The 26,661-nt window shown below is 43.0% G+C and overlaps 1 protein-coding gene across 3 annotated transcripts in view; it reads left to right on the forward strand.

Moving 5' to 3' along the window:
- Nucleotides 1–26,661, forward strand: part of SFMBT1 (Scm like with four mbt domains 1) — a 156,411-nt gene that overhangs the window by 86,148 nt on the left and 43,602 nt on the right. For all 3 annotated transcript variants that reach the window (XM_075130570.1, XM_075130569.1, XM_048857129.2), the window contains 6 exons: nucleotides 721–815; nucleotides 17,938–18,178; nucleotides 19,443–19,531; nucleotides 20,699–20,945; nucleotides 23,002–23,099; nucleotides 24,440–24,541. In XM_075130570.1, coding sequence (XP_074986671.1) covers nucleotides 721–815; nucleotides 17,938–18,178; nucleotides 19,443–19,531; nucleotides 20,699–20,945; nucleotides 23,002–23,099; nucleotides 24,440–24,541 — 872 coding nt within the window. The remainder of the gene's footprint in view (nucleotides 1–720; nucleotides 816–17,937; nucleotides 18,179–19,442; nucleotides 19,532–20,698; nucleotides 20,946–23,001; nucleotides 23,100–24,439; nucleotides 24,542–26,661) is intronic.

Here is a 26,661-nt window from a genome sequence, read left to right on the forward strand (position 1 = left end):
AGAGTAATTACCTCTTTATTATTTGCCCAGCTCCATTATAATTTTTCAATCCATTTGAAAACCTGTTGTCCTTGTTAGTGTTGATAAATGATGCCTTTTTGCCTAAATTCCCAATCACTGATAAAGATGTAACACCAAGCCCTGGAGCATTTCACAGTTTGCTTTACCTGTTGGCTTCTGTATCATTCTCCAGCTACTTTTCAGTCCATCTGACAGTGCTCATATGAAAGCCCATGACTGAATCTCTGCCAAATTAGATTTCATTGCAGCACCTCATCAGAAGCTTTGTAAAGTCCAGTTGCAGAGTGTCTACTACAGTCCCTTTTCTTATTAGTATTTGTGATACAAAAATCAAGCTTCTTTAGAATCCCTTTAATTTTCTCCTGGTATCTCCTCCGTTTGTAAGCTTGCCTAGAAAATTGCTAGCAGATCAGTAAGTTTATTAGCTAATTAAATAGACCTTTTACCAGTTTCTCTATAAATCCACACCTGCTGCTACTGATTCCCTTGCAATTTATAGGTAACTTTTCACGGGCACAGACTTGTCATTTGATCTTTCCACTAATGCATTCACAATAGAAACTGTGTTAAAAGGTGTTGGATGAAGAGGAACCAAAAATATATTTAGTTTGGTGATTAAAGCAGTAAATCAAGTAACATACTCTGAGAGGTACTACATCCATGTCAGATACTAGACTGAGGTTGTTTGTTCTATTCTAGATGCGGGGTCTGGAGTGGAAGAAGCAGAATTCAATTGGGATGAGTATCTAGAAGACACTGGAGCAACTGCAGCCCCGCATGGATCTTTTAAACATGTAAGAGTTCTTTGTTTCTCAGCTCCCTCCTTCTTTGCCTTTTTTCTTTCCTGTATCCTGAATGTATAGGGTTTCTTTGAGTTAGCACGCCTGCAAAGCTGTCTTGCCAATGGAAGACTTGTTGATCACATACATTTGAGAGCAGTGGAGAATGCATTTTTTTGCTGGTCTTTGGATTTTCCTGTCTCCTTGGTTATCAGGAGGTGACCTCATTTCCAGTTGGTAGTAATGGAATGATCTAGAGTCTCTTGAGCACTTCACTATTAACTCTGGATCTCAGCACCTTCTGTGATAGTGTTGATCTGCCCAGTCCCTTTATTTCCCTATACAGTGTGCCAGTGAACTTTGCTGTGAGAACTTGCTCTAAGGGAGCTGTATTCTGGAAAGTAGGAGCTGAAGTTCTTGGCATGCAAAGTATTTGAAACTGACCCAGGTGTGCTCTGAAGGGGAAAATTGCATGATGGATTGCAAAGAAATTGGCAGAAAATATTACTTGAATTATGTTGTGCTTTACAAACACTCTCTCGATTACAGTAAAGAGTCTCTTAGGGCATAGGGCTCCGGGGCAGTGTGGAGTGGGAGGGGATGCCTGGGTTCCCCCCTGACTTCCTGAGTGGTGGTGAGTAAATCATTTACAGCAGATCCCCAGTATGAGATGTGGTTACATTGTGCCACATCATTGCTGGTGTATGATGATAATTGCTGAGGTGTAGAGCCTGTGTATCTGGCCCTGGGTGGGGCATCATTGCAGGTGTAGAGACTCCTATACTAGCCAGCCACCCCCTGCTGCCAGCACAGGAGACTTAATTAGAAGAAAGTCTCTCCTTCCCCCCCATGCTATTCCATGATCTGGCTGCAATTTTGGGCCCTTAGGCATTTCCCATAACTTAGAGCAGTCCTTAGGTTGTTCCTCAGGACTGGCCCTACACACAGCTGGCCTGGAATTAGGGAAGTGCAGATGGAGAGCTTTATGTGGCCTTTTCACTTAATGCCCTTCTCCCTCCTTTGTGCTGTGTGGTTTGTGGCCAGAGGCCAAGGATCTGACCCTTAATCTCTACTCCTGTTTCCTCACCTATAAAATAAGGATATTTACCTGCTTACTAAGATTGTTGAGACTCTATTCATGAATAAAGCTGGTCAAAAAGCAAGGGAAACTTTAATTAAAAGTTTGCAGAATTCCACCCACTCCTGTTTGTTCAAAATTTTGTTAAAATTTTGACAACTTTTGATCAGCTATATTCATGGATGTTCACAAAGTCCTTTGAAACCTCAAGATAGGTTGATAACTGCTGCAGAAGTGTGAAACACTAGAAAACTTTTTAAAATTCAGAACATGCTTTCTTTTAATTTTTTCTTTTTATATACAGTAAAGTTTTTTAGCCTTTGCAAAGTCTATTCCATGCATTTTGGAAAATAATACTTATCAAGTAGATCACTGAGTAAGAGCTCAGGTATCCAGCCTCCGAAAATGTGAACTATTAATTTTAATTTCTAGCATGTTAGGGTTATAGCATGAACTGAGCTTATTGAGAGTTACAGTACTGATTCAATCCAAGTTTGAAGAGCACATTTTCTGTTGGACTGAACTTGATAAGGAATCAGGACCTTGGTACTCTGACAGTTACTGAAAGTGGATTGCCGTAATGCTCCTGAGGTACATCCTATCTATTTGATCTTTGTTATGGGATTCAGTATTTTAACTGGGTGATCTTTGATGTCAAGAGTCAGTGTAGGGTTGAGTCAGTAAATGTAGCAACTTTGTTATGTTGACCGTACGTGCATCTTGGTATTCATTAATGAGTTCATTAATGCAAGCATTCATCAGTATGCTTGTAACATTTTATTAAGGCCATGGTTATGATTCAAACTTCTGCCAGCATATCAGTGTTTGTCAGGGGTATGAAGAGGTGTGATCTCTGACCAACATAGCTGTGCTGACAAAAACCCCTGATGGAACTGCAGTTATACCAGCAAAACTGCCCTTTTCTAGCATAGCATATTTTGCTGTGGGGGGAGGGTGGGTTCTGGAATAAGCTATACTGGGAAAAGCAGTGTTTTGCTGGTATAAGTTGTGTCCTCACTATGAACACATTGCAGGTATAGTATTGATTTACTGGCAAAACACTCCTAGTTTAGATATGGTCTAAAGTGTCTTCTAATTCTACTTCCCACTTCATCAGTGTAAACAGTGGGTGACCTGTTGTTGCCAAGATAATGTCTTGACCCAAGTAAGTAACATTGTCATGTAAGTTAACCGAAGACAAGCTTAACCAGACTCTCTATTAAACAACTTGTATTACAACTGAATTCAGACTGTTAATACAGTAGTTCTGTGAACTTACTTTCTTTTACACTTGTTGATAGACTTTTACCACTGCCTTCTAGAACAGTTCTTTTGCTTTATAAAACATTGTGCATTAAAAAAAAAAACATGGGTAGGATGAGAGACAAGATGAATAAGGTAATATCTTTTAGGATAACAGTTCAGCCACACAAAAATGATATTTATAAAACACAAACGAGACTAACAAGTGTTAGATACTCAAATAATTGAAACAAGAGGATTAAACCCCCCTCCCCCCCCCCCACACACACAAACACACACACCTTGTTCAGAGCTCCATTGTATAGGTATGAGAAGCTTAGGAGAGGTTGAATAAAATTTGCTGTAATTATCTTTTCTAAATTGGCCATTTAAACGTGTAGCACTCTGGCTATATCTTAAAAGCTGTCACATCTTCATAATGATGAACTTTCAAAATCCTTTTTTCCCCCAAACCAATGTTTTGAGTCAGATTTTTCTCACCAGTTTTACATATGGGTAGGTAGTCTGTGGCTGGTAAATAGTTCCTCTTTTATCACCTTTGTATTAAAGTTTGTTGAACTTTGAAAATATTAATAGTTCACAAATCACCTCAAGAGGCAGCAAAATGTGTGCCTGGGTGCACCCAAATGTGTATCCATCCACCAAAAATTTTCAGATATAGGTGGTTTAAAATTAAATACCCAAGTGGCCTGCTTTTCAGAAGTGCTGAGTACTCACATCTCCCATTGACATCAGTTGCAGCTGCAATTATCTCCTTCTGAATAAGGCTGCCTGTATAAATGCCTAACTGAAGCATGGAAACTTTGCCCAGAGTGAAATTCAGGCAGAACGGAATTTGCAGGTGAATTTTTAAAACATTTGTAATTTCTAATTTTTATAAGTAGAAATTCATTTTTGTGTATGTAGTTCGTGATACAGCATGGCCAGAAGGCAGCAGGAGAGTGATATAGGAGAGATATGTAAGCCCCAGGATGAGGAGAAGCCTTATTCCCTGTAGAGGGAAGAAAGGTTACTATAGATTAATTAAAAGCACCTGAAGCCAATTAGAGCACCTGAAACCAGTCACCTGATTAAAAACCCCCTGCTTCAATCAGCCAGGGGAAGGAGTCTGAGCAGAGAGCAGTTTAGAGGAGTTGAAGTAGAGGAGAGTTTGGAGAAGTGCCGTGGCTGGCTAGAAGACCAAGACCCTAAGTAAAGAGACACGCAGCTTGTGCAGAGAGAGGGCAGGAAACCCCACAGCTGAAGATCAGGAGAGGGAAGTAGCCCAGGGGAAGGAAGCACTAATTCAAGTGGTTTGTCACTATCCCTAGGGCCCCTGGGCTGGGACCTGGAGTTGAGGGCGGGCCCGGGCCCTCCCTTTCCACTACCCTTCTTTGGGTTACTAGTGGGACAGTAGACACCCTAGTTCAGGGGCAGAAAAGTGTGCCCTGAACCTTCCCCCCTCCCCGCCACAAGAAGAGGAAGCGCAGGACCCATCATAATTGTGCCGGCAATTTGCCACACGTGGTGTCAGGAGTGGTATCTCCACGCTGGGGACTTAAATCAGGGTTAGCCAAAACCATCCCGTCCCCAAGATGGACGACGTGGTCAAGGCTTTAATACAAGCCGCTGCAGCCCAGCTGGAGGCTACCTGACTCCAAGCAACCACCCAACAGAAGGCGACTCAGGTGAAGGAGACTAATCGGCTGTTGATGAATCAGGCTGCCCAGGACCGAGCTCTGCTATAGGAGCTGGCAAACCAGATGAAGGCCCTTATGGAGCGGAACCACAATTGCGATGGGACCTGGACTATATGGGCCAGCCACTGCCTACAGAAAATGACACAGGAGGATGATGTGGAGGCATATCTCCTGGCATTTGAGAGAACAGCCCTGCGGGAGGCCTGGCCCCAAGATCAGTGGTCTAGTATCCTCGCCCCATTCTTGTGTAGAGAGGCCCAGAAGGTCATCTACAATATGTCTGCAGAGACTGCGGAAGATTACCCCCAGCTGAAGGCAGAGATCCTGGCCAGATCCGGAGTAACTACGACGTTGCGAGCCCAAAGGTTTCATGAATGGCAGTATACAGAGGACAAGGCACCCCGATCGCAATTGTTTGACCTGATCCACCTGACCCAGAAATGGCTGAGCCCTGAGGCCCTCAGCTCTGAGAAAATGATGGAGCTCCTGGTACTGGACCGGTATATGAGGGGGCTACCACCAGGCCTCCAGGCTTGGGTTGGCCAGAATGACCCCTCTACTTACGAGGAGTTGGTCTGCCTCGTGGAAAGACAGCTGGCAGCCCATGAACTGTTCCAGACCCCAGGGGGTGAGACACGGCAAACCAGGAAGCCAGCCCCAAACCCAAGGCCCCGGATTGTCGAGAACTACAGAAGAACCATAACTGGGAGGAAAGACACTGAGGAATGGCCCGAGGCCAAGAAGGGACCTGGGGGTTTGGGAAGAGAGGGCTGGGGGGGCCGACCAAATAGCCCCAGGCAGAGGGCGACAACCGGGATAAGGGGTCGGTGTTACGAGTGTGGGGAATTGGGGAATATAGTAGCCCAATGCTCCAACAGGGAAGAGCCTATGCAGTGCAATCTGTGGGATCCTGGGGAACAATGTGGCCTATCGGCCTGGAAGGGGTCACAGTGACCTCACATGGATATACAAGGTCAGTAAAAATGAATGGTATTGCAACCATAGCATTAGTAGATTCCGGGAGTGCTGGCACGCTGGTCTCGGGGAAGTTGGTGGGGCAAGACCAACTAACCCAGGCCAAAACCACAGGGGTAACGTGCGTTCATGGCAACGTAAATTTCTACCCCACAATCCCAGTACGGATTGAGATCCAGGGAAACACTACCAGGATAACTGCAGGGGTGGTCCCTAGGCTCCCCTACCTGGTCTTAATTGGTAGGGACTTCCCCAGGTTTGAGAACTTACTCCCCCCAGTAGAGCCAGGGGAGGGTAGCAACCCCCATGCTGACACAGATGCACCTACAGATAGCCTCACCCAAATTTTTGCTGAATTTGCCCCAGAGCTATTTTCATCCCCCAGGAAACCCCGAAAGTCTAGGCAGGAAAAGAGGGCAGATAAAAGGGCTAGGGACCAGGATTCCAGCAGAGAACCAGAAAGTCTCCCTTGTTGGTAAGCGAACCCGTTGAGGAGGCCAGGAGACAATTCAGGCCAGTGAGGACTCAGAGGCAGTTCCTAGTCCAAGTAGGGACAACCCAAGGGGCGGAGTAGAAATAGGTCCCATGGAATTAGGTCAGATCGGTGCCTCATGTGAGAATTTCAGGCAGGACCAAGCCAATGACCCACTATATGCGAATGTGAGGGAGGAGGTAGTGGAAGTAAATGGTGTACCCATGGAAGGAAAGACCAAAGGCCCAAGGCTGTATTATGTGATCAAACATGATCTGTTGTACCGAATAGTGCAAATACAAAGGGAAGAAGTAGAGCAGCTCTTAGTCCCACAGAAACACACAAGGGCAGTACTAGAGTTAGCTCACAGTCATTTATTTGGGGAACATCTAGGAGTAGAGAAGACACTGGATAGAGTCCTAAGAAATGTTTTACTGGCCAGGAATACGCACGGAGGTCCAACGCTATTGTACCTCCTGCCCGGAATGCCAGTTGCATAGCCCCCCACCGCACTTGCAGGTCCCATTGGTACCTTTGCCTGTTATTGAAGTCCCTTTCGAAAGGATAGCCATGGACCTAGTGGGCCCACTGGAAAGATCAGCACGAGGCTACCAAAATGTATTAGTCATCCTTGCCTATGCCACACAGTATCCAGATGCCATTCCTTTAAGAAACCCCACATCCAAGGCAATAGCAAAAGAACTACTCCAGGTTTTTGCCAGAGTGGGCATCCCTAAGGAGATCCTGACTGACCAAGGAACCCCTTTCGTGTTGAAATTAATGAAGGACTTGTGTACCGTGTTCCGCATCCATGCCATACAGACCTCAGTCTACCATCCACAAACAGATGGACTGGTCGAGTGGTTTAAAGATCCGGAAGGTGGTAGCACAGGATGGAAAAGACTGGGATACCCTTCTACCATACCTAATGTTTGCAATATTGGAAGTCCCCCAGGCGTCCACTGGTTTCTCTCCCTTTGAGCTGCTATATGGGCGCCACCCACACGGAATATTAGATATCGCCAAGGAGGACTGGGAATAACAACCCAACCCAGGAAAGAATGTCATTGAGCACGTGACACAGATGAGAGAGCGAATAGCTCGAGTAACCCCTATAGTACGAGAACATTTGGAAAAAGCACAAGAGACCCAGCGGACATATTACAACCACCGGGCAAAAGTACAGAAATTTCAGCCGGGAGAACAGGTGATGGTGCTAGTGCCGACAGCGGAAAGCAAACTCCTAGCCAGCGGGCATGGGCTGTATGAGATAGTGGAAGCCATTGGGGAAGTGGACTGTAAGGTCAGACAACCAGACCGCCAAAGACCAGAGCAGATCTACCACGTAAACTTACTGAAGCCCTGGCGTGACCGAGAGATGTGCCTGGTCATTCGGAGAGCTCCACCTCAGACGGACAACCCACAGGGGCAGGTGAGGATATTCCCCGAGTTAGCCCCAGAACAACAAACAGAGATCATTGATATGATCCAATGGAATCAAGATGTGTTCTGTACGCAGCCGGGCCGTATGACATTGGTCCAACATCATATTGTCATCAGGCCCAGAATAAGGGTGACAATAAGACCGTACCAGATACCGGAAGCTAAAAGAGAGGAAATTAGGACAGAAGTGAAGAAGATGTTAGAACTTGGGATTATTGAAGAGTTCCGCTGCCAGTGGTCCAGCCCTATCATCCTAGTCCCCAAGCCTGATGGCACCCTGAGGTTTTGCAACGACTTCCAGAAGTTGAATGAAGTATCCCAATTCGATGCTTATCCAATACCACGTGTCGACAAATTAGTTGATCAGTTAGGCAAGACCCAATACCTAACTTCTCTGGACCTGACCAAAGGATACTGGCAAATTCCCCTGGCCAAGAACGCCAAGGAGAAGACTACTTTCTCTACACCTGATGGCCTGTTCCAATACACTGTCCTCCCTTTTGGACTGCACGGGGCCCCTGCAACATTCCAACAACTTATGGATAAATTGCTGCGACCCCAAGCCAGGTATGCCGCTGCCTGTTTAGACGATATAGTCATCCATAGCCCTGACTGGGAAACGCACCTAGGGAAAGTAGAAGTGGTACTAGATGCCCTGTGGAAGGCCGGCCTCACGCCAACCCCCTCAAGTGCGTGATAGGACTAGCTGAGGCCGGATACCTCGGGTATGTAGTAGGGAGACTTGGTAAAACCCCAGTGGAACAAAGTGGATGCAATACAAGACTGGCCTCGGCCAGTCGGTAAAAAGCAGGTTAGAGCATTTCTTGGGTTAGTAGGGTACTATCGGAGATTCATCCCTCATTTCACCACAAGAGCAGGGCCATTGACGGACCTGATAAAGCCTCGGGGCCCCGAGATAGTAAAGTGGTCTGATGCAGCAGAAGGAGCAGTCACAGTTTTAAGGACAGCCCTTTGCTGTCATCCAGTACTCATAGCCCCAGGCTTCAAGAAAAAAATTCATCCTGCTAACAGATGCGTCAGAGCCGTCCTTTCGCAGATGGTCGGGGGGGAGGAACACCTGATCCTGTACCTCAGCCGGAAGCTCCTCCCCAGGGAACAAAAGTACACTGTCGTTGAAAAGGAATGTCTGGGGATAAAATGGGCCATGGAAACTCTCTTCTACTACCTACTGGGGCGGCGATTTACCCTGGTGACAGACCACGTCCCGCTCCAGTGGTTGCACAGAAACAAGGAGAAGAATGCAAGAGTGACTAGATGGTTCCTATCTCTGCAACCCTTTCATTTCCGAGTGCAGCATGGGGCTGGAAGCCAACACAGCAACACAGATGGCTTGTCACGAAAGCATTGTCTCTCATCCCAAGTAGCCCAACCCCATGGTGTTGAGCAAGGGGGAGGATATGTGATACAGCATGGCCAGAAGGCAGCAGGAGAGTGATATAGGAGAGATATGTAAGCCCCAGGATGAGGAGAAGCCTTATTCCCTGTAGAGGGGAGAAAGGTTGCTATAGATTAATTAAAAGCACCTGAAGCCAATTAGAGCACCTGAAACCAGTCACCTGATAAAAACTCCCTGCTAGGGGAAGGAGTCAGAGTAGAGTGGTTTGGAGTTGGAGCAGAGAGCAGTTTGGAGAAGTGCCGTGGCTGGCTAGAAGACCAAGACCCTAAGTTAAGATTCGCCCGGCTTGTGCAGAGAGAGGGCAGGAAGCCCCACAAGCTAGAGGGCAGGAGAGGGAAGTAGCCCAGGGGAAGGAAGCACTAGTTCAAGTGGTTTGTCACTTGACCCGGAGTAGAGGGCAGGCCCGGGCCCTCCCTCTCCACTACCCTTCTCTGGGTTACTAGTGGGACAGTAGATACCCTAGTTCAGGGGCAGAAAAGTGTGCCCTGAACCCCTCCCCTCCCTCCCCCCCCCCCCCCCCCCAAGAAGAGGAAGTGCGGGACCCATCATAATTGTGCCAGCAATTTGCCACAAGTTTGAGGATCTGAAAAGCATCAAAATCAGGTTTTGGAGGGTGGGGTTGCTTAAAATATAGCAGGATAAAGAAGTGATGTCAGTAATACTTCATTTCCTCCCTACATGCTGAAATAGATTTTTAAAGATGAATCTCTGTAAACTTCCCCCAGAAAAATTAAGGATTTTCTGTGACCTCTCATGAGCCTTCCCTTCCCAGTCTAAATATTAATAATCTATAAAGTGGAAGAGCAAGTCAGATGGCGGCACAGCGATATATACAGTAGCACCTCAGTTACGAACACCTTGAGAATGAAGGTTGTTCATAACTGTGAACAGAACATTATGGTTGTTCTTTGAAAAGTTTACAACTGAACATTGACTTGGTACAGCTTTGAAACTTTACTATGCAGAAGAAAAATGCTGCTTTTAACCATCTTAATTTAAATGAATCAAGCACAAAGAGTTTTCTTATCCTGTTGAATCATTTTTAAACTTTCCCTTCATTTTTTAATAGTTTACGTTTAACACAGTACTGCACTGTATTTGCTGCTTGCTTTTTTGTGTCTGCTGCTGGCTGCTTGCATACAGTAACTCCTCCCTTAATGTTGTAGTTATGTTCTTGAAAAATGCAACTTTAAGCAAAACGATGTTAAACAAAACCAGTTTCCCCATAAAAATTATTGTAAATGGGGGGGACTGGATTCCAGGGAATTTTTTTCACCAGACAAGACATTATATACATATACAGTATATATTTTTTAAAAAATTTTAAATGAACAATATAATACTGTATTCAGCAATGATGATTGTGAAGCTTGGTTGAGGTGGTGGAGTCAGAGGGTGAAAGAGGGTGGATTGTCTGGCTGCTCCTCTTGCTGTTCTTTCCAAAGTGCTGGGGGGGGGTGCTTTACCCCAGACTTTGACCCAGGCCTGATCCCACTCCACCCCTTCTCCCAAGGCCCCACCCCCACCACGCCTCTCCTCCACCCCCTCCCACCGGGCATGCTGTATCCTTGCTCCTCCTCCCCTCCTGAACAAGGGGAAACAGCCGATTGCTGTAGGCAGGAGGCACAGGGAGGGAGGGGGAAGTTGTTGATCCATGGGGCGGCTGGCGGGTGGGAGGCACTGTGGGGGAGCTGTCAGGGGGCTGCTGGCCCACCCTGGTTCCCACGGCCAAACAACGTTATAAGCAAACAGTTCACAACTTTAAATGAGTATGTTCTCTAATAGATCCACGATGTAACAATGAAATAACTTTAACTGGGATGACATTAAGTGAGGGGTTACTGTACTTCCAGTTCCAAACGGACCAGTTGAGTAGTCAGTTCCTAACTCTGGTGTTCCTAACTCTGAGGTTCTAGTGTAAATGGTCCTCTAAACTTCAAAATGTGATAAAGGATCAAATATCTGACTTCAGACCTAGTTTTTCACTCAGTGTTAGAAATATTGTGAGGGCATTTTCAGCACTTTCTGGGAGCCCTAATTCACCACCATGAATGATTTATATATAAATATTTTATTAAGGAACCAATTAAAGGCTTTTACTTTGGTCAGGCAAATACTTCATATCTATTTTTTGTAAAAAAAAACAAAAACAAAAAAACCCAACCAAAAAAAAAAACTTCCTCACCCATCTTTCCTAATAAACCAGTTTTACATCCCACTGAATATAGCTTGGACTCTAATCAGTGTTACCGTAGGGCATGAAGTTCAGAAAGTGAAATGCTTGATGTCTTCTTCACAGAAACTTGAGTAAAGGGAAAACTGTATTTTTTTGCTAACAAAACAGCTGACAGTAAATAGATACATTTAATGGCATATTTGGGTGGGCCTGTAAAATACTCCCTGACAGTTGCTTCTCGCCCACCTTCTGCCTCCATCACACGTACCCGATTCCAGTCCACAATCACCCTAGCTAAAGGATTTTGGGGGAAAGTTAGAAAATGATTCATTGTGCTGTACTCAGACTGAACTGAACTACTTCTATGCTGTCTGGAGGGCTCTCTTGTTTCCTTTCTGCCATCCCTCTGCGGAAATGGGAGCCACACTCTTTGGTCCTTTTTAAGCACTGGTTTACATCAGTTTGCATTTTCAGGGTTTTTCACTAGTGAAGATAGCGATTCTTTGCATTTCTAGTACTTTATGGATCAGGAAGGCCCCGCAGTTGTGTGCTTCACAAGTCTCAAAGCTGTCTTAACAGATCAGTGTCATCTGTCATACTCCCGCATCGGTACAATATTAGAAATAACATACTTGACTATGTTCGACCCTATTTGTTCTGGTGGCACATTTATTTGGAAACATTTTAGTTACTAAAATTAAATAACAAAAGAATGAGACACAACTAAGTCCCTATATAATGTAACAGGTCTATATTTAAAGAATATTTTGTAAACTACAGATTTCAAGTACAGTTCCATAAAACATTTTTCCAAGGTAGGAAAGGAATTCATTTCACCCCTACTCTTGCAGTGGGAGCCCCATTCAAGTGTGGTGGTTAATATTATGAATACTCTATAGTACGTGTTTTTTAAAAAAGGTAACTCAGAGGCCCACCTTTGTTGTCTCATGCTATCAGGACTTTGTGGCAGCCCTGGTTAATCCATCTTTTGTCTCCTTTGCCATTTTAATTATCAACAATTGCTTCTTTTTTGAAGTTTCCTTCAGTCCATTTGTCTTCCTGCATGGCATTCTTTCCATGGTCTTTTTTTGCCCTGCATTTTACCTGTGTTCATGCTATTCAGTTTAAGAGAATATAGTTGTATGGCACACATTACAAAATCACCATGGCTAGAATGGCCTGAGTTGGTGATCTACTCCAGTGATTCTTAAAATGTGCTATGCACTAGGAAAAAGTTTAATAGGACCTCATGCATACTCTCCCTTTCCTCTCCCCTCCCAAATTCGGTGTCTTATGTGACATCTCCCCTCTGATCTCATAATATCACTTGGTAACAACAGCAATTGCTTTAATTGAAAGTAATATTTTCTAGCTTTTAGTATGATTTATATGCATGATAATCTGATGATAAATATATACATATGCTATATACAAAATTAATGCAGAACATATTAAAAACTGGCTTAGTGATGGATCTCAAAGCAGTTGCGAATGGGGAATCATCCAGTGGGGGTATTTATAATGGGTCCCACAGGGATCTGATGTTGGCCAAATGCTATTCAATACTTTTACCAATCATAGGAAGAAAACATAATGCTTAACAAAAAATAATGGTCTTCTACTGAGTGATCTGGATCACGTGAAAAGCTAGGTTTACTTGAACCAACATGCGTTTTAATATATCTCAATGCAAGGTCATCTATCTAAGAACCAAGAGAATATGTAAGCCCCTTCATTTTCAGTTTAAACCAATTTTTACCAAAAAATTCTCAGGTTTTACAAGAAGTGGGTTTTTTTCCCGATTTTCACCCTACTTTGGTATCATTATGGTAATACATTAGTCTGCGTGTAAATGCAAAGCTGCCTGTTGAAGTAAGGCTATGTATTAGTCTAGAAGATACACACAATAAACAAACAGGCACGCATGTTCTGAAGTGTGCATGCATCTGAATGTACTGATGAATCTCACTCCCACCACATACACATTTCAAGATGTTAGCAGATGACTGTTTAAAGATTTGACACTAAAATGGGAAGAAACACAACAAAGTATTAAAAGGTTTTTAAAAAAAAAACAAACCAGGAGAAAAGGATGAAGTTGAGTGTGTGCGCTGCAAATGGTGTGGCCCAATTGTTAAATGTAAATATTTATAGGCTAATAGTTCTAAGTCTACAATAGTAAACTGTTTAATCCCCAAATAATTTTTTTTATTTGAATAGAGATACATTGTTTTCTTAAACTCAGAGGTGGCATTGTGTTTTGAGTTCTGTTTTAGTTCCTCATTGATGAATGGAATTCAAAGCATTAATCTACTGAATACTACTCCCCCCCCCCCCCTTTCTGTCCACCAAAATCAACCCGTTATTTACCCAGAAAAATTAATAGGTTTTTACACTGATTTTCACCTGTTTTAGTTGTTGTGGTAATAAACACTGATAAATTGTCAGGAAAAATAAAATGAAATAAATGAAAATGAAGGGCCCTAAATATAGGTCACCCTTACTAGATGTGGGACTGTATTTTGGAAAGCAGTGTCTCAAAGAACCAAGATAGCAAATGCTTGGATGTATAAGGGGGAGCCTATCAATAAGAAGTGGAGAGGTGATGATATTCCACTGTATATGGCATTAGTGAGAACATCCCTGGAATATTATGTCCAGTTCTAGTGTAAACGCTTTAAAAAGGATGTTGGCAAATTTAGAAAGAGTTCAGAAGAGAGCTATGAGAATGATCCGAGGTCTGGAAAACCTGTTTTACTGTGAGGTTGAGAAGTTAAATTTGTTTAGCTAACAAGGAAGGGTCTGAGGTGACTTCCTCAGCTCATAAGACTTACATAGGCAGTAATGTCTAATCATAGATGGCTCTTTAGTCTACAAGACAAAGGCATAACAAGATGTAATGTCTGGAAGATAAAGCTAGACAGATTCAGCCTAGAAATAAGGTGAGGTTTCTTTAGTGAGGGTAATAACCATCAGACCACTTGATGAAATTCCAAGGCCAGTATTATGCAGGAGGTCAAAATTAGATGATCATAATGGTCCCTTCTAGCCTTAATATATGAATCCATGAATGATTTTGCAGCTAGGAACAAGGGAATCAGCACTATGTAACTAAGCTCTTCATGCAGATATACCATTACCACTAGCATATGTACAGATGGGGAACCTTTGATCTAGTCTGTGACACCTGAGAGAAGTCCATGGGCCCCATGGGTTCTAGTCCATATACTGAGTTGACTCAGGAACCTGGAAGCATTTTGTTTCCTCTTCACATGCAGTTAATAGCAGGTGACTGGGAGGGTGAGGACTGTGATCAAGTTATTTTAATTTATGTGCTCTCAGTGACCAGGTGTCTAGCTTCCTTGTGCATTCTTATACTTGTTTTCCCTGGACTAATAAATCTGTTAATCTCTCTGCCTATACATTCCCATCCACTTTTTCTCATTCCCCTATAGTTGGGATGATAGCCAGCTAGTGATGCGAGGCTGATTGGCAATTGGAGATGGCTGGATTTTTATAGGAAGACCTGGAAGCATTGCCTATAATTCAGATTGCCGGACACTTCCTATTATAAGACACTCTCTGTTTTCAGTGCTTATAACTTTGCTAAACTTTAACTGTTCTGGCTGAAATTTTTCCTGCTAGGTGTCTGCTTTTGGCTGAAATTTGTTGGAAAGTTTTTAAGCTAAGAGTTCATCAGTTCCCAAGAATGAGATTTGGAGAAAAATTGTGGTTTTGCCCATGTGAAAAAAGAAACACCAATTAACCCCTCCCCCTAGCTCTAGCCATCGTTTTCTTTGAGAAGCTCTATTGCTCCCATGTTTTTTGCATGTGTAATTTGTGTATGGCCATGAAATTGAGCACATCATTGTCTTATGTACCCACATGATCGTGGTCCCTTATTCCGTCTGTGCAACCCCTCTTCCCTCCTCCTGTTATACTTATTGCATCTTGTTGTTAATCAGTGTTGTCGTCTTAGGACAGAGAGAGTCTTTCTGTATTTGTAAAGCAACTGGTACAATGGGGCACTGTCCTACTGGGGCCACTATGTGCTATTGCAATACAAACAATAATGAGATGTATCCTTGGTCAGGCAACTCAGTTTTATGCTTGCAGGACATAACATTCTCTTCTCTAAATTCAATGCTTGAAAGTTTAACAGATTTTCAGTGTTGTTACCCAGGGTGTCTCATCCGTTTGAATCTCGTCAGTGGCCAAGTACAAACAAACCATACATTTTGTCTACAAAATTTAATTTTGTTGCAGATTTTTTTCTTTACCAGAAGAGGGCACTCACCTCTCTCTCTCCAAGGGATCCTCTGGTGAATGGGCAAACTTTTATTGCAGTTATATGGGACTTTGGCACTACAGTACTTTCATAGGTGGCTACTTCTGTCGGTGTTCATTTCTAATTCCACTTGATTATCTCTGTAACACAGTGAGACAGGACCCCCACTTACTGTCATGGAAATAGAGTTGCTTTGTTGCTTTGCCTCCTTCAGGTTTTGTACAGATGTTGCCAGCTGCAGTAGAGAAGGGAGCTTGTGGCTTTCTTCTCTAGATTTAGAGTGTAAAATATTGTCCTCTTTAAATCTTTATTTTGAATAGCCTAGGTTTTAGGTGATTTTTTTTTCTTAAGGGTTCTGAATGGCAAATAGACAAGGAATCCAAAGATGAAGAGCAAGAGCTTAAGAAGCTGAGCGCTTAATAGGCATCTATAAACTTATGCCTTGGTTTTCTTTTGGTGTTCCTGACACTTCTATGTATAATAAACTTGTGCTTAAATGGATGATTGATAAAAATCTAATAATCCAAGTAATTACAGACCAGCCAGTAACAAGAAGGTTGGTAGTCAATAACACACACAAATCAATCAATCAATAACTTGTGTCTGACGTGCGGAAAAGTATTTCTAGCAGTTAATCCAAGAGAAATGGGCCTTTGGACCAGCCATGTATATGCACCAATTATTCAGTCAGCTGTGGAAAGGAGCATGAATGCTATATTTTTGAATTAAAATTGGGAACAGGGATGTAGAATAAAAGGTAGCTCAGATGTATCCTGTAGTGGTAAGGTAGTTAAGGTCTTCCTACCTTGTCAGAACTACTTCAGCCACTGGAAGGGAAGCATCCTGTACTGCATTCTCATTTTGAGAAAAGGATAGAAGTTTCTGTGTGGAAGACTGTGCAGCCAGACTTCTTTTTATCTTGGAAAGAAGTTAATGATGGTGCTAATGGGGTGAATATGATGAGGCTCCTCAGTGCTCTTAATGTTCTACAGATTGTGTATGTCAGTCTTAGGCTTTATGTAGACATTACTGGAATGCAATCATAGAATCATAGAATATCAGGGTTGGAAGGGACCCCAGAAGGTCATCTAGTCCAACCCCCTGCTTGAAGCAGGACCAATCGCCAATTAAATCATCTCAGCCAAGGCTTTGTCAAGCCTGACCTTAAAAACCTCTAAGGAAGGAGATTCTACCACCTCCCTAGGTAACGCATTCCAGTGTTTCACCACCCTCATAATGAAAAAGTTTTTCCTAATATCCAATCTAAACCTCCCCCACTGCAACTTGAGACCATTACTCCTCGTTCAGTCATCTGCTACCATTGAGAACAGTCTAGAGCCATCCTCTTTGGAACCCCCTTTCAGGTAGTTGAAAGCTGCTATCAAATCCCCCCTCATTCTTCTCTTCTGCAGACTAAACAATCCCAGCTCCCTCAGCCTCTCCTCATAAGTCATGTGTTCTAGACCCCTAATCATTTTTGTTGCCCTTTGCTGGACTCTCTCCAATTTATCCACATCCTTCTTGTAGTGTGGGGCCCAAAACTGGACACAGTACTCCAGATGAGGCCTCACCAATGTAAAACCATTCCAAACCTCTGAGATATCAGAAGTAATAATGGGGTGCAGTGACTGGGGTGAAGGACAGAAACAAACAGAGAGCAAGTGCAGTTGAAGGCAAGCAAAACATGAAGAGAGTAAAATTTGGAACAAATGTGACAGAGCAGAAGCCATCTGTTTAGCGAAAGAACAGGACATTGTGCTGACCAGGACTCAGAGGGAGCAGCCTCAGAAAATTCATTAAAACCTGGAATTTGCTGTGCAGTTGAGTCCGATCTTATGAGACAAAGAAGCATCAGTCCCTGGAGGGGGAGGTGGTGGTATTTCAGTATGAAGCATTCATTTACACTTTCCACAAGAGGGTTCTTGAGCCAACGAGGTTAGAGAAAATAGGATGGATAGGTGCCAAGTGGGATAGCTCAGAATAATGAAAATGTTATTCTTTTACACCAGGGATCAAAGTATGTTGAAAGATTTTACTTTTAGCGTCAACTGGCCTGAATGCTCAGTTGTGATTTTACTGAGCTTTTGGGTAAAGGATGGTGTACTGCAATGAGTAGGTTTTATTTTAATTAATGATGAAAAGATCCCTTCACACCACTTAAAATGAGATCATGTTTAATTATTTAGATGATCATATATGTCCCTGAGGAGGCAGACTGGCATTTTGGGAGGTGACAGTTGTCTGGTAGGGTACTGCTGCTGGCCAAATATAAAAGGGTGTGCTTTACCTCCCTTACCTTAGAGTTTGTATAAGCCACTGAGCTGTGGTTGTTTTTACTTTTTTCAGGTGGACACTAGTTTGCAGAATGGCTTTGCCCCTGGTATGAAGCTAGAGGTTGCTGTCAAGTCTGACCACAACACCTACTGGGTAGCCACCATCATCACTACTTGTGGGCAGTTGCTCCTCTTACGCTATGATGGCTATGGGGAAGACCGCAAGGCAGACTTTTGGTGCGACATCTTGACAGCTGACTTACACCCAGTTGGTTGGTGTGAGCAGAACAAAAAGATTCTCAAAGTGCCTGAAGGTAACAACTCCCCATGGAAATGAGGGAGTGTGGAATTTAGTTTTTGATGTATGTTTGCCCTTTGTAACTGCTAAGAGAAGCAATTTGCACTTGCTATAAAACATCTCAAACTGTTAAGCTAATTTGACTGCCCACTTCATCTCAAAAACTTCTATATACTTGCAGTTATAATGGATCCTTTTATCTGAGATGCACCAGTAGCTTGGACCCAAATTAGACTTGCCTTTAAAACATAGATTTTTGGTACTCACTAGCCATTGCCACCCAAATTCTTTGGTTTTGCTATTTTTTAGGCATTTGCCATTGAGACACTTTTTTTTTTCATAAAACCACCTGTTTTTACGTAAAACCAACTCTGTAAACGACTGTGCCTTGTACTTGTAATGAGTTTAATTCCCAAATCTATGTTTATATCAGTGGCCGTGATGTACAAAAAATAAAATAAAGCAAATACAAGGTTAATTTTGAGCTGCACAGTCGGTGCTTTACACTTACCTACTTTGCTGTCCCTCCTTGTAACAGACTCTCCGTATGACCACTCCAATATAGGCCTTCTCTACATAGAACGTCGTCCTCCTTCTTAACACTCTTTCCCCCTCATTGCCGTATATCTGTATGGTGCTCCCATTGATGTCAATTTCCAGACTCTGGAAAGAAAGCAGCCTGAGAATGATCTTTGATATGAAGATGCTGTTGGGGTTGTGCTCTTGGTTTTCACCTGGTGCCTGCCTGTGGAATGGAATGTCTGATTGGCCATCCCCAAGACGGGCTTGTGTTTGCTCCCTCGCATCATTTCTGGGTAACTGCTGAGACCTGATGCCCCAAGAGCAGCTCCCCATACTGGTTCCCTGTGAAACCTGTTTATCAAAGTGGTTGAAGCTCACACTTCAAGGCAGGTGAAACAGAGATCAGTTATTTAACAAAGTTCACTCACACGATTGATTTTATTTAAAACTTCAGACCCGCCCACTTTCTCCAATTCTTGTCTGTTATCTGAAGACATTGTACTCTTGTATTGAAATGAAGGAAAGTTCTGAGTTGACCCTATCTGTTGAAATAACACTAATGTGAAATCTTGCTTATCTTTAAGTAAATCTAAGGTAAAGTCACACTCTGATGTAGGAGCATATGGGCCTTCTTATTGACGTGTGGATGAGAAATGTACCCTCCTGAATGAAATGTCACAAGGGCACTCAAATGACTTGTTGCTTGAAGTAGCATTTTGCTGGCCACAGAAGTAATCTCACCCTTGTTTTTTGTTTAGGTATCAAGGATAAGATATCTGACCAGGAAGAATTCCTTCGACAGACACTGACAGGAGCATGCAGTGCTCCTGCTAACCTGCTAGAGGGTGTGAGTGTTTATTCAAATAGACTGAATTAACTCACTTGAAACAACAGTGAGGCTTCTTTTTTAGGGCTACGACACTCTTAGCATCTTTAACCACAGTATATAAAGTAAAGCCCTTTGTAAGTGAATCATTTCTACATCTTTCTTAATTTTAAATGCTATTGCTGTAAGCTGTTGAAATTCAGAAAAATATGTTGGGTCCACCTTCTGGTATCTGTGTAGCATTTGTGTTTTGTCAAATGCTTTCCTGAACGTGTTTGTAACTGCAGATTCAGATGATCTCTTCCACCCATTAACGCCTGTCAGAGTAAAGGAGCTCCTCGCAAATTCCCTGAGTGCCCAGCCCTTTCTCTTAGCCTGTTCCTCCTTCCAAATAGCTTTGTGGAATCTCTTCCTTGTCTGATCTTCAAAATGCCTCCTTCCTTAGTCATGTCCCCTGTTAATCTTCTCTTTACTATTGAACAGATATTTTTTTCATTCCTTTTGTCTCCTCCTTAACTCATGTACCTCTGCTTTAAATGGGACAAATTCAGAACCTTTTTAACTGTCACCCATTTCTCTGTAGCTAGATCTTTGGTATGAATAAAATCGAATCAAGAACAAAAACCTGGCTACCTCATTCAATCTCTAATCTTAATCTGTTCCCCATATAGGGCAGTGTGATGGCACTTTGGAAAATGAGTGATATGCTTACCATTTAAACATTGTTTATATTCCACCTTTCAACATGGGCATCTTTGCTTCTTTTCTATCCTGTCCTCTTACATATTAAAAAGATGTCTGAATTTTTAAAGGGTGGGCTGTATTACTCCACTTCAAGCCCTGAATGTACAACTGGCAAATGCCTCTGAAACAACAGATGACCAGCACACTGATCCCATGCCTTTGCAAAAAACCCTATAATTTTATGACCATGACTGCAGATACCACAGGAGCTCTGATGCAAGCAACCATGGCTAGTGAGTTCTGTAATCTCTTTGGTTAAGGGTGCTATGCTATTTGACTCCTGTATTCATGTTTCAGTTGGACAAGTGGTCCACAGCACAAAGGTGTGTCTAAGACACAGCATCAGTGACAGTGCAGAATCTATGTAACTCAGTCTATTCTGAACCAGTTCTGTGAGTCACTTACCTTATGGTCCTCTTTTGTTCTCTCCATTTTGGCCTGCAGCTTCACAGAGGGAAGAATCCCTTGGATCTCATTGCACCAGGCTCCAGACTGGAATGTCAAAACTCCCAAGATTCCTTGGAAGCCTGGATTGTCAAGGTGGTGGAAAACATTGGCGGGAGGCTCAAGTTGCGCTACGAAGGGTTGGTAGATTCTGACCAGTCTGATCAGTGGATGTTTTACTTGGATCCATTTCTTCATCAAATGGGCTGGGCAACTCAACAGGGATATGACCTCCAACCTCCAGCAGGTACCAAGTAACATTTTAAATCTATTGTCGATAGAGCTGGTGATCGTGAGCTTGAGACTGGAGTCCCCTCTTCTGTGCTCTAAATCTGGATTCCAGATCCATGTGTGTTCACACCACGAGACTGAGATCTAACAAACATTCCACTCTTTAATGAAAGAGCGTTTCATTAAGTAGTATGACAGAGGTTACACCCACTTGTTTTAATGTTCATAGCTGTTTTTGCCTGTCACCATCTTTATCCTGCTTGTAGTAGGCATTGAATATGGGGGAAGGATTGCCTTTTGACATTTATTTTAATGGCCTTGGGTTCTGGTATGAGGAAAATAATTTGTAATTAAGTGTAACTAATGTAATGCTATATTTCATCTCTTGGGAGGCTCCATCCCAGGGCTTTTCACAAAGGTCCCCATTTCTTGCTCCTTAACAGCACACTTCTATTAGACCCAGGCCAATAGAGACTTTCCAGCCCACTATGATACCTAGACTTCCATCTGAAGTAGGAGTACAACAGTGTATAGTAGGTTGTCCTAGAAAGTTAATACACCCTAAGGAATGTGGGGGTGAACAATGCATGTAGTGCAATGCCGGTCAATGTAAAATGGCTCTCTCTGAAGTTCAGGGAAGTGGAGATGGTGCCACGCCAACTTCAGCATAAGTACCTCCTCCATTAAAAAAACACACAAGATAATTTGTCATAATACATATTTTAAAAGAGGAGCTAATTAAACTTTTTATGATAATTGATTATCCACTATAATCGGGTGTCACACCTTCGGCAGTAATTAGCTAAACAGAAGCAAGCTTCCAAAGATGCTGTTTTGCTAAGTATCTTTACTCCACTGGTGGTTTTGGGTATGTGGCCGCAACTCCCCCAAAGGGGTACCGTTCCTGCTAATTACATTTTGCTGTGTGTTGTAGCTGGCTTAACAGTTGTTGGGAGTGACTAATCACACGGCTGTTTTGAAAGTATATCCTTCCTCTGCCTTGGAAATTACCCCCTGAATCACAGTAATTCTTGGTTTTGGTCACCAGCTCAAAAGGCAGTGACTCTTCTGATATAAACTGAAAAGTGTTGGGCTTTTCTCCTAAACCCTTAGCTGCAAAAGACAAATTACTTCAGAAACACAAGGTGCCCATGGTCTCAGTGATGGGCGTCTACATTAAATTCTAACTTTTAAGCAGTGCGTGTACATTTAGTTTTTTAAAAGTCACAATTTTTTTTTTTTAAACGGTTAGGGTAGAAGCCCAATCCATCTTCCTGCTGATGTCAATGAGAGTATTTCCCTTGTTGATAATTGTATCAAGTCCCAAACCAGTAGGATGTGGAATCACACTGAAAAATTAATATTCTGCTTGTTTCACCTGCATCACTATATTGATGGAAAATAAACAAAATTCTATCAGTCTCTCTCTCTCTTTAAGGATTTGAATAGTGCAGTTTTAAAACACTGGGCATATGGACTATTTTCTTAATCCAGTTTTGGGCTGCTTCCTTGATATTCTGTGAGAAAAGCCTTTTGGTATCCAGTTATATGAATCCCTTAATAAATCTTAGCAGGAACCCACCATTGGAGGTGGTAGCAACCTGTGATGGGGCATACTAAAGGAAATAGCCCCACCTGACTCTGCTGTACTCTGCGATACTTCATTGCTTGCTGCCTGTTTAACCTGCAGCCATAAAAATAGAGGAAATGACCAACAGTAAATCTCATTTCATTAGTAAATTCAGCATTGTACATTCTTTTATTACACTGTGGCTGTGATCAGAATGACCCCAAGCTTGCCAACAAATTAAAGATGTAGAAGCATATAGTTCACACAGTGGAACTTGATTTATGTAGTCCCTCTTCATACACAAGGTATCCTAAAGCTTTTAGAAAAGTTGGGAGTTCTTAGCCAGAGCTCTGAGGTAAGGCAATATGGTTTCTTAATGGATGCTCTGCTTAGCATTTAATGGGTCAAAAATAAAAGTAATTTAGCTTCACCCTCTTCATTTTCTGTGGGAGATACAAGAACTCTGCTCGTTCACTGTGCTACCTTTTTTTTTTTGCTGAAGCTATCCGGTGCCTGAAAAGTGAGGCAGAATGGCAGGACATTTTGACAAAGGTGAAAGAGGAAGAAGAAGGGTCCTCAGTACCCACTGATCTCTTTAAGGTAAAATATCCAGTGCATAGAACTTGATCGAGCAAGGCTCCAGATAGTGTAGTGAGAACTGATGACTTTTGTCATAGCTGTAAGAATTAATTGTGGGAGAGCAAACCATTGGAGCAAATTGAATGAGGGCTTGCTACTGCTGACTACAATGATGTATTATGTCAGGGTCAAGTGTTTATTGAGCAGTGTTGCCATTTGATGCAGGTTCTGATATTCCCTATTCAGGTGGCTGAAACTTAGGAAACAACTACTTTGTCTCACTTTGTTTAGTGCTGAGGGTTAGAAAAATATTTTAACTGACTTGTTTGGCCTCTGGCCACATTCTGCTGCAAGTTTGCAAAGAAATCTCTTGGGGCCTGTCATAGGGTGGTCCCACAAGGAACATCTTGCTGTGGCACAAGTGCGCCTGCCTCAGTTTCCTCTCTCAGGCAACCCAAGAATTCCACTTCAGTCTCTCTTGCTTCAAAAATAACCTTCCTTGGGGCCAGTTTATTTTCAAAACTATAGTGCAAATCAGTCCATAACAAAGGTCCCTACATAGTCCCTTCAGCATCCTGGTTTATAGAGTCCTTAAAATCCCATGACAACACACCACATACCATACACCAGCATCTTCCACCACCCCAAGGCTCCTCCTCAGTCCTCTTATGCCTCTCTGACAAGACAGCCACGCCAGCCCTTCCAACTAAAGTGCAATCCTGATCTTCCCAGCAGAAATTCCCCCACAGTCACTATACTGGGAGATCATCTTCACCAGGGAAGCATCCCTCATTGCCCCCTGGTCCTCATGCTTTCCCTTACTTCTTGCTTTCTAGCCTTGGAGATAGCAGCAGGTTAAGTTCCTCTGCTGCTCTCCTGTCCAGCTAAGGAGTCGGCACACAGCTCCCTCTACTGCTCTCTCACAGTCATCCCTCTCCAGCCTCCCTTTCCCCGGAAATCTGGCTTGGAGATACCAGCCAGCAAACCCCTCATGCTGTGCTCCTGCCTACAGCCTTCTCCCAGGAACCAGCTACAGCATCCTTCCAGGGCATTCCTCAGTCTCCTGGTCTCTGGCAGCTCTCACCTGCAGGAGCGCTGGACCTACTTCCTTTACAGGGTCTGGCCACCCCCTGATGATATGGAAAAACTCACAGCTTCAGTGGAAGGACAGTTGCCCCTTATTTTCATTATACAATTCTTGCTGGTACTCGGTCACCTGTGCAAAACTTACAATTTACTAGAACAAGGCAGGATGAGCTAAAAAAGTCTTAGTTAACTTCTAGGTGCTTAAAGGTGAATACTGTCAGTTTTTTTCCATTAAAAAACATGGTTAATCTGTGCTCTAATCTTGTGGTTTTCAGGACAAGCCTGTGATTGGAGTGCATTCATTCACTGCAAGCATGAAGTTAGAGGCTGTGGATCCAGTAGCACCTTTTGTCCTCTCTCCTGCTACAGTTGTTAAGGTACCAGGATTCGTTCTGAACTCTCCAGCTATGGCTGAAGCTCAGTTGCTCTTTTAGTTCTGTGCTTGTTGATTGAGAATTCCCTGCATGCTTTCTAAAATTTTACATTAGAGTTTAAGCTGCAGACTTTTCATAGATCACATGTGGGTCAGGTACCTGCCAGGTGACTTTGACCCAGGGGTGAACACTTTTTAGTTAAAAATTGGAGCAGTGAGAATCATAGCCTGAAAGAATAAACAGCTAAAATTATCAGTGCTGAGTGCCTAAACTTTGACTCCTAAATCCATACTTGGTCATGTGTCACGGAATCACAGGGTCAGTGCTATCTTGGCTCCATAATGTCTCTGGGAGGAAACCCCTTAGGTGTAACAGCCCTCTCAGGAGTCACACACTCTTGGAGCTTAAGCCCTAGGTTTCACTGCCTCCTGGAACTGCACCTTCAGCTTGCCTGTCTCTCTCCATGAGAAACCCTCTCCCCAGGGAGTCCATTAACTATGGACCCCTTGGGGGGCCTCCACACCCAGAGGGAGTAATGCAACCCCAGTCTTTAGACTGGAGTGACTCTCAGCCAGCATAAAAACAGAAAGGTTTATTGTATGGCTGGAACACAGCACAGAAAGTTCTCAGGGGCCTCAAGCATAGAAAATCTTAGCAAAGTCCAGCATCCAGGTGGGCTCCGGCCGCTCTTCGCGGTCCAGAAGTGACCACTCCTTCCAGCGGCCCACGCTGTATCACCTCCAAAGCCTATTCTCTGTTCTTTGTCATCCTTTCCTTGGCAAACAGATCACCTGGTGTCTCTCTCTAGCCCTTGGTTGTCTCATTGGTCAAAACTGTCTGGCTCCCAAGATGGGGTAGGCCGTCAGTTGCTGAGTTACAAAGTGTCCAGGCTGCCTGGGTCCCGGCTGCTAGGCAGGGTCACACTTGGTTCTTTACGACAATAAACACCCTTTTCTACCACCTCATTAAACATGCAGCACATAGGTGGAAACTGAGGCACACAGCATTCATACAAAAATTCCTCACTTCATCACATCCATGCAACTTAGAATGGCCTGATTTTCCCATGATGCTGAATCCTTATAGCTGCCATTAACTTCAGTGGAATTTGTTCATACTTACTTGGCATCTTTTGAAAATTGTATGGATTTAAGAGCCCAGCTTTAGACTCCCGTGTTTGACAGCTTTTACCAACATCTTTGTTTTTAGTAAACACCTAAGAGGTTCCAGAAGAGACTGTACACCCACACACTATGCAGGTTCCAAAAGAGACTGTACACCTCAGATTATACAACTTTTTAGTCTTCCTTTATGTATTTTCAAACAAATGTTGTGCTCCCTTTTGCTTTTTGCTATAGAATTAATGTTCTTTGAATCTTTGCTCCTACATCGTGTCTTACATTTCAGACATTTTATTTCTCTCTCCTGTGAACTCTAACTTATCAGTCTCTTTAAATATGCAGTACTAATTTAATACTCTGAAGTACAGCCAGTTCTGAAGGGAGTAGAATCATTATGGCACTTGTTGGGGTTTTTTTTGGTTTGTTTCTGTTTGATCTGACATTCTAAGTGAAAACACCCAATATGGCGTTTGTGTGTGTGTTTTTGTGGCAGCACTGACCCATCCTGTTTAGCATCCATTCTATCATTTTCTGTGGCTCAAGTTCCTAACCATAGTCCTCATTCTTTAGTTATGTATTTTGCTTACTCCTTGCAGGATGTCATACCGTTATGTGTCTGATTTTTAAATATTTCTTGGACTTCTCAGTTCTTACATTTGTATTGTATTCTCATAATCCTGGCCTCCAAAAACATATTGGACACATCTCTCCAAGCTTTGGATCACACCTAAATTTAATCTTCTCTCACGCTCTCTTTCATCGTCAGTCGCTGTTGAAAATAGTGAACTTATGAAATAACTAACCTCTCTAGGATCCCACTCAACATTGTCACACATTAAATAGTTCATTATTGTGAGATTTAAAACAACCAACCTAAGTGCATGTGTTTTTGTTTTGTTTTAGTAATATTCCATATATCTTGTATGTACTGTGAGGAACATGAAGCCAGGATATAATATGTCCACTCTATTTCCTTTTTTCTACTAAGCTTGTTATCTCATC

This window comes from Caretta caretta, chromosome 7 (assembly GCF_965140235.1).
Source record: "Caretta caretta isolate rCarCar2 chromosome 7, rCarCar1.hap1, whole genome shotgun sequence".
NCBI classification, from domain to species: domain Eukaryota; kingdom Metazoa; phylum Chordata; order Testudines; family Cheloniidae; genus Caretta; species Caretta caretta.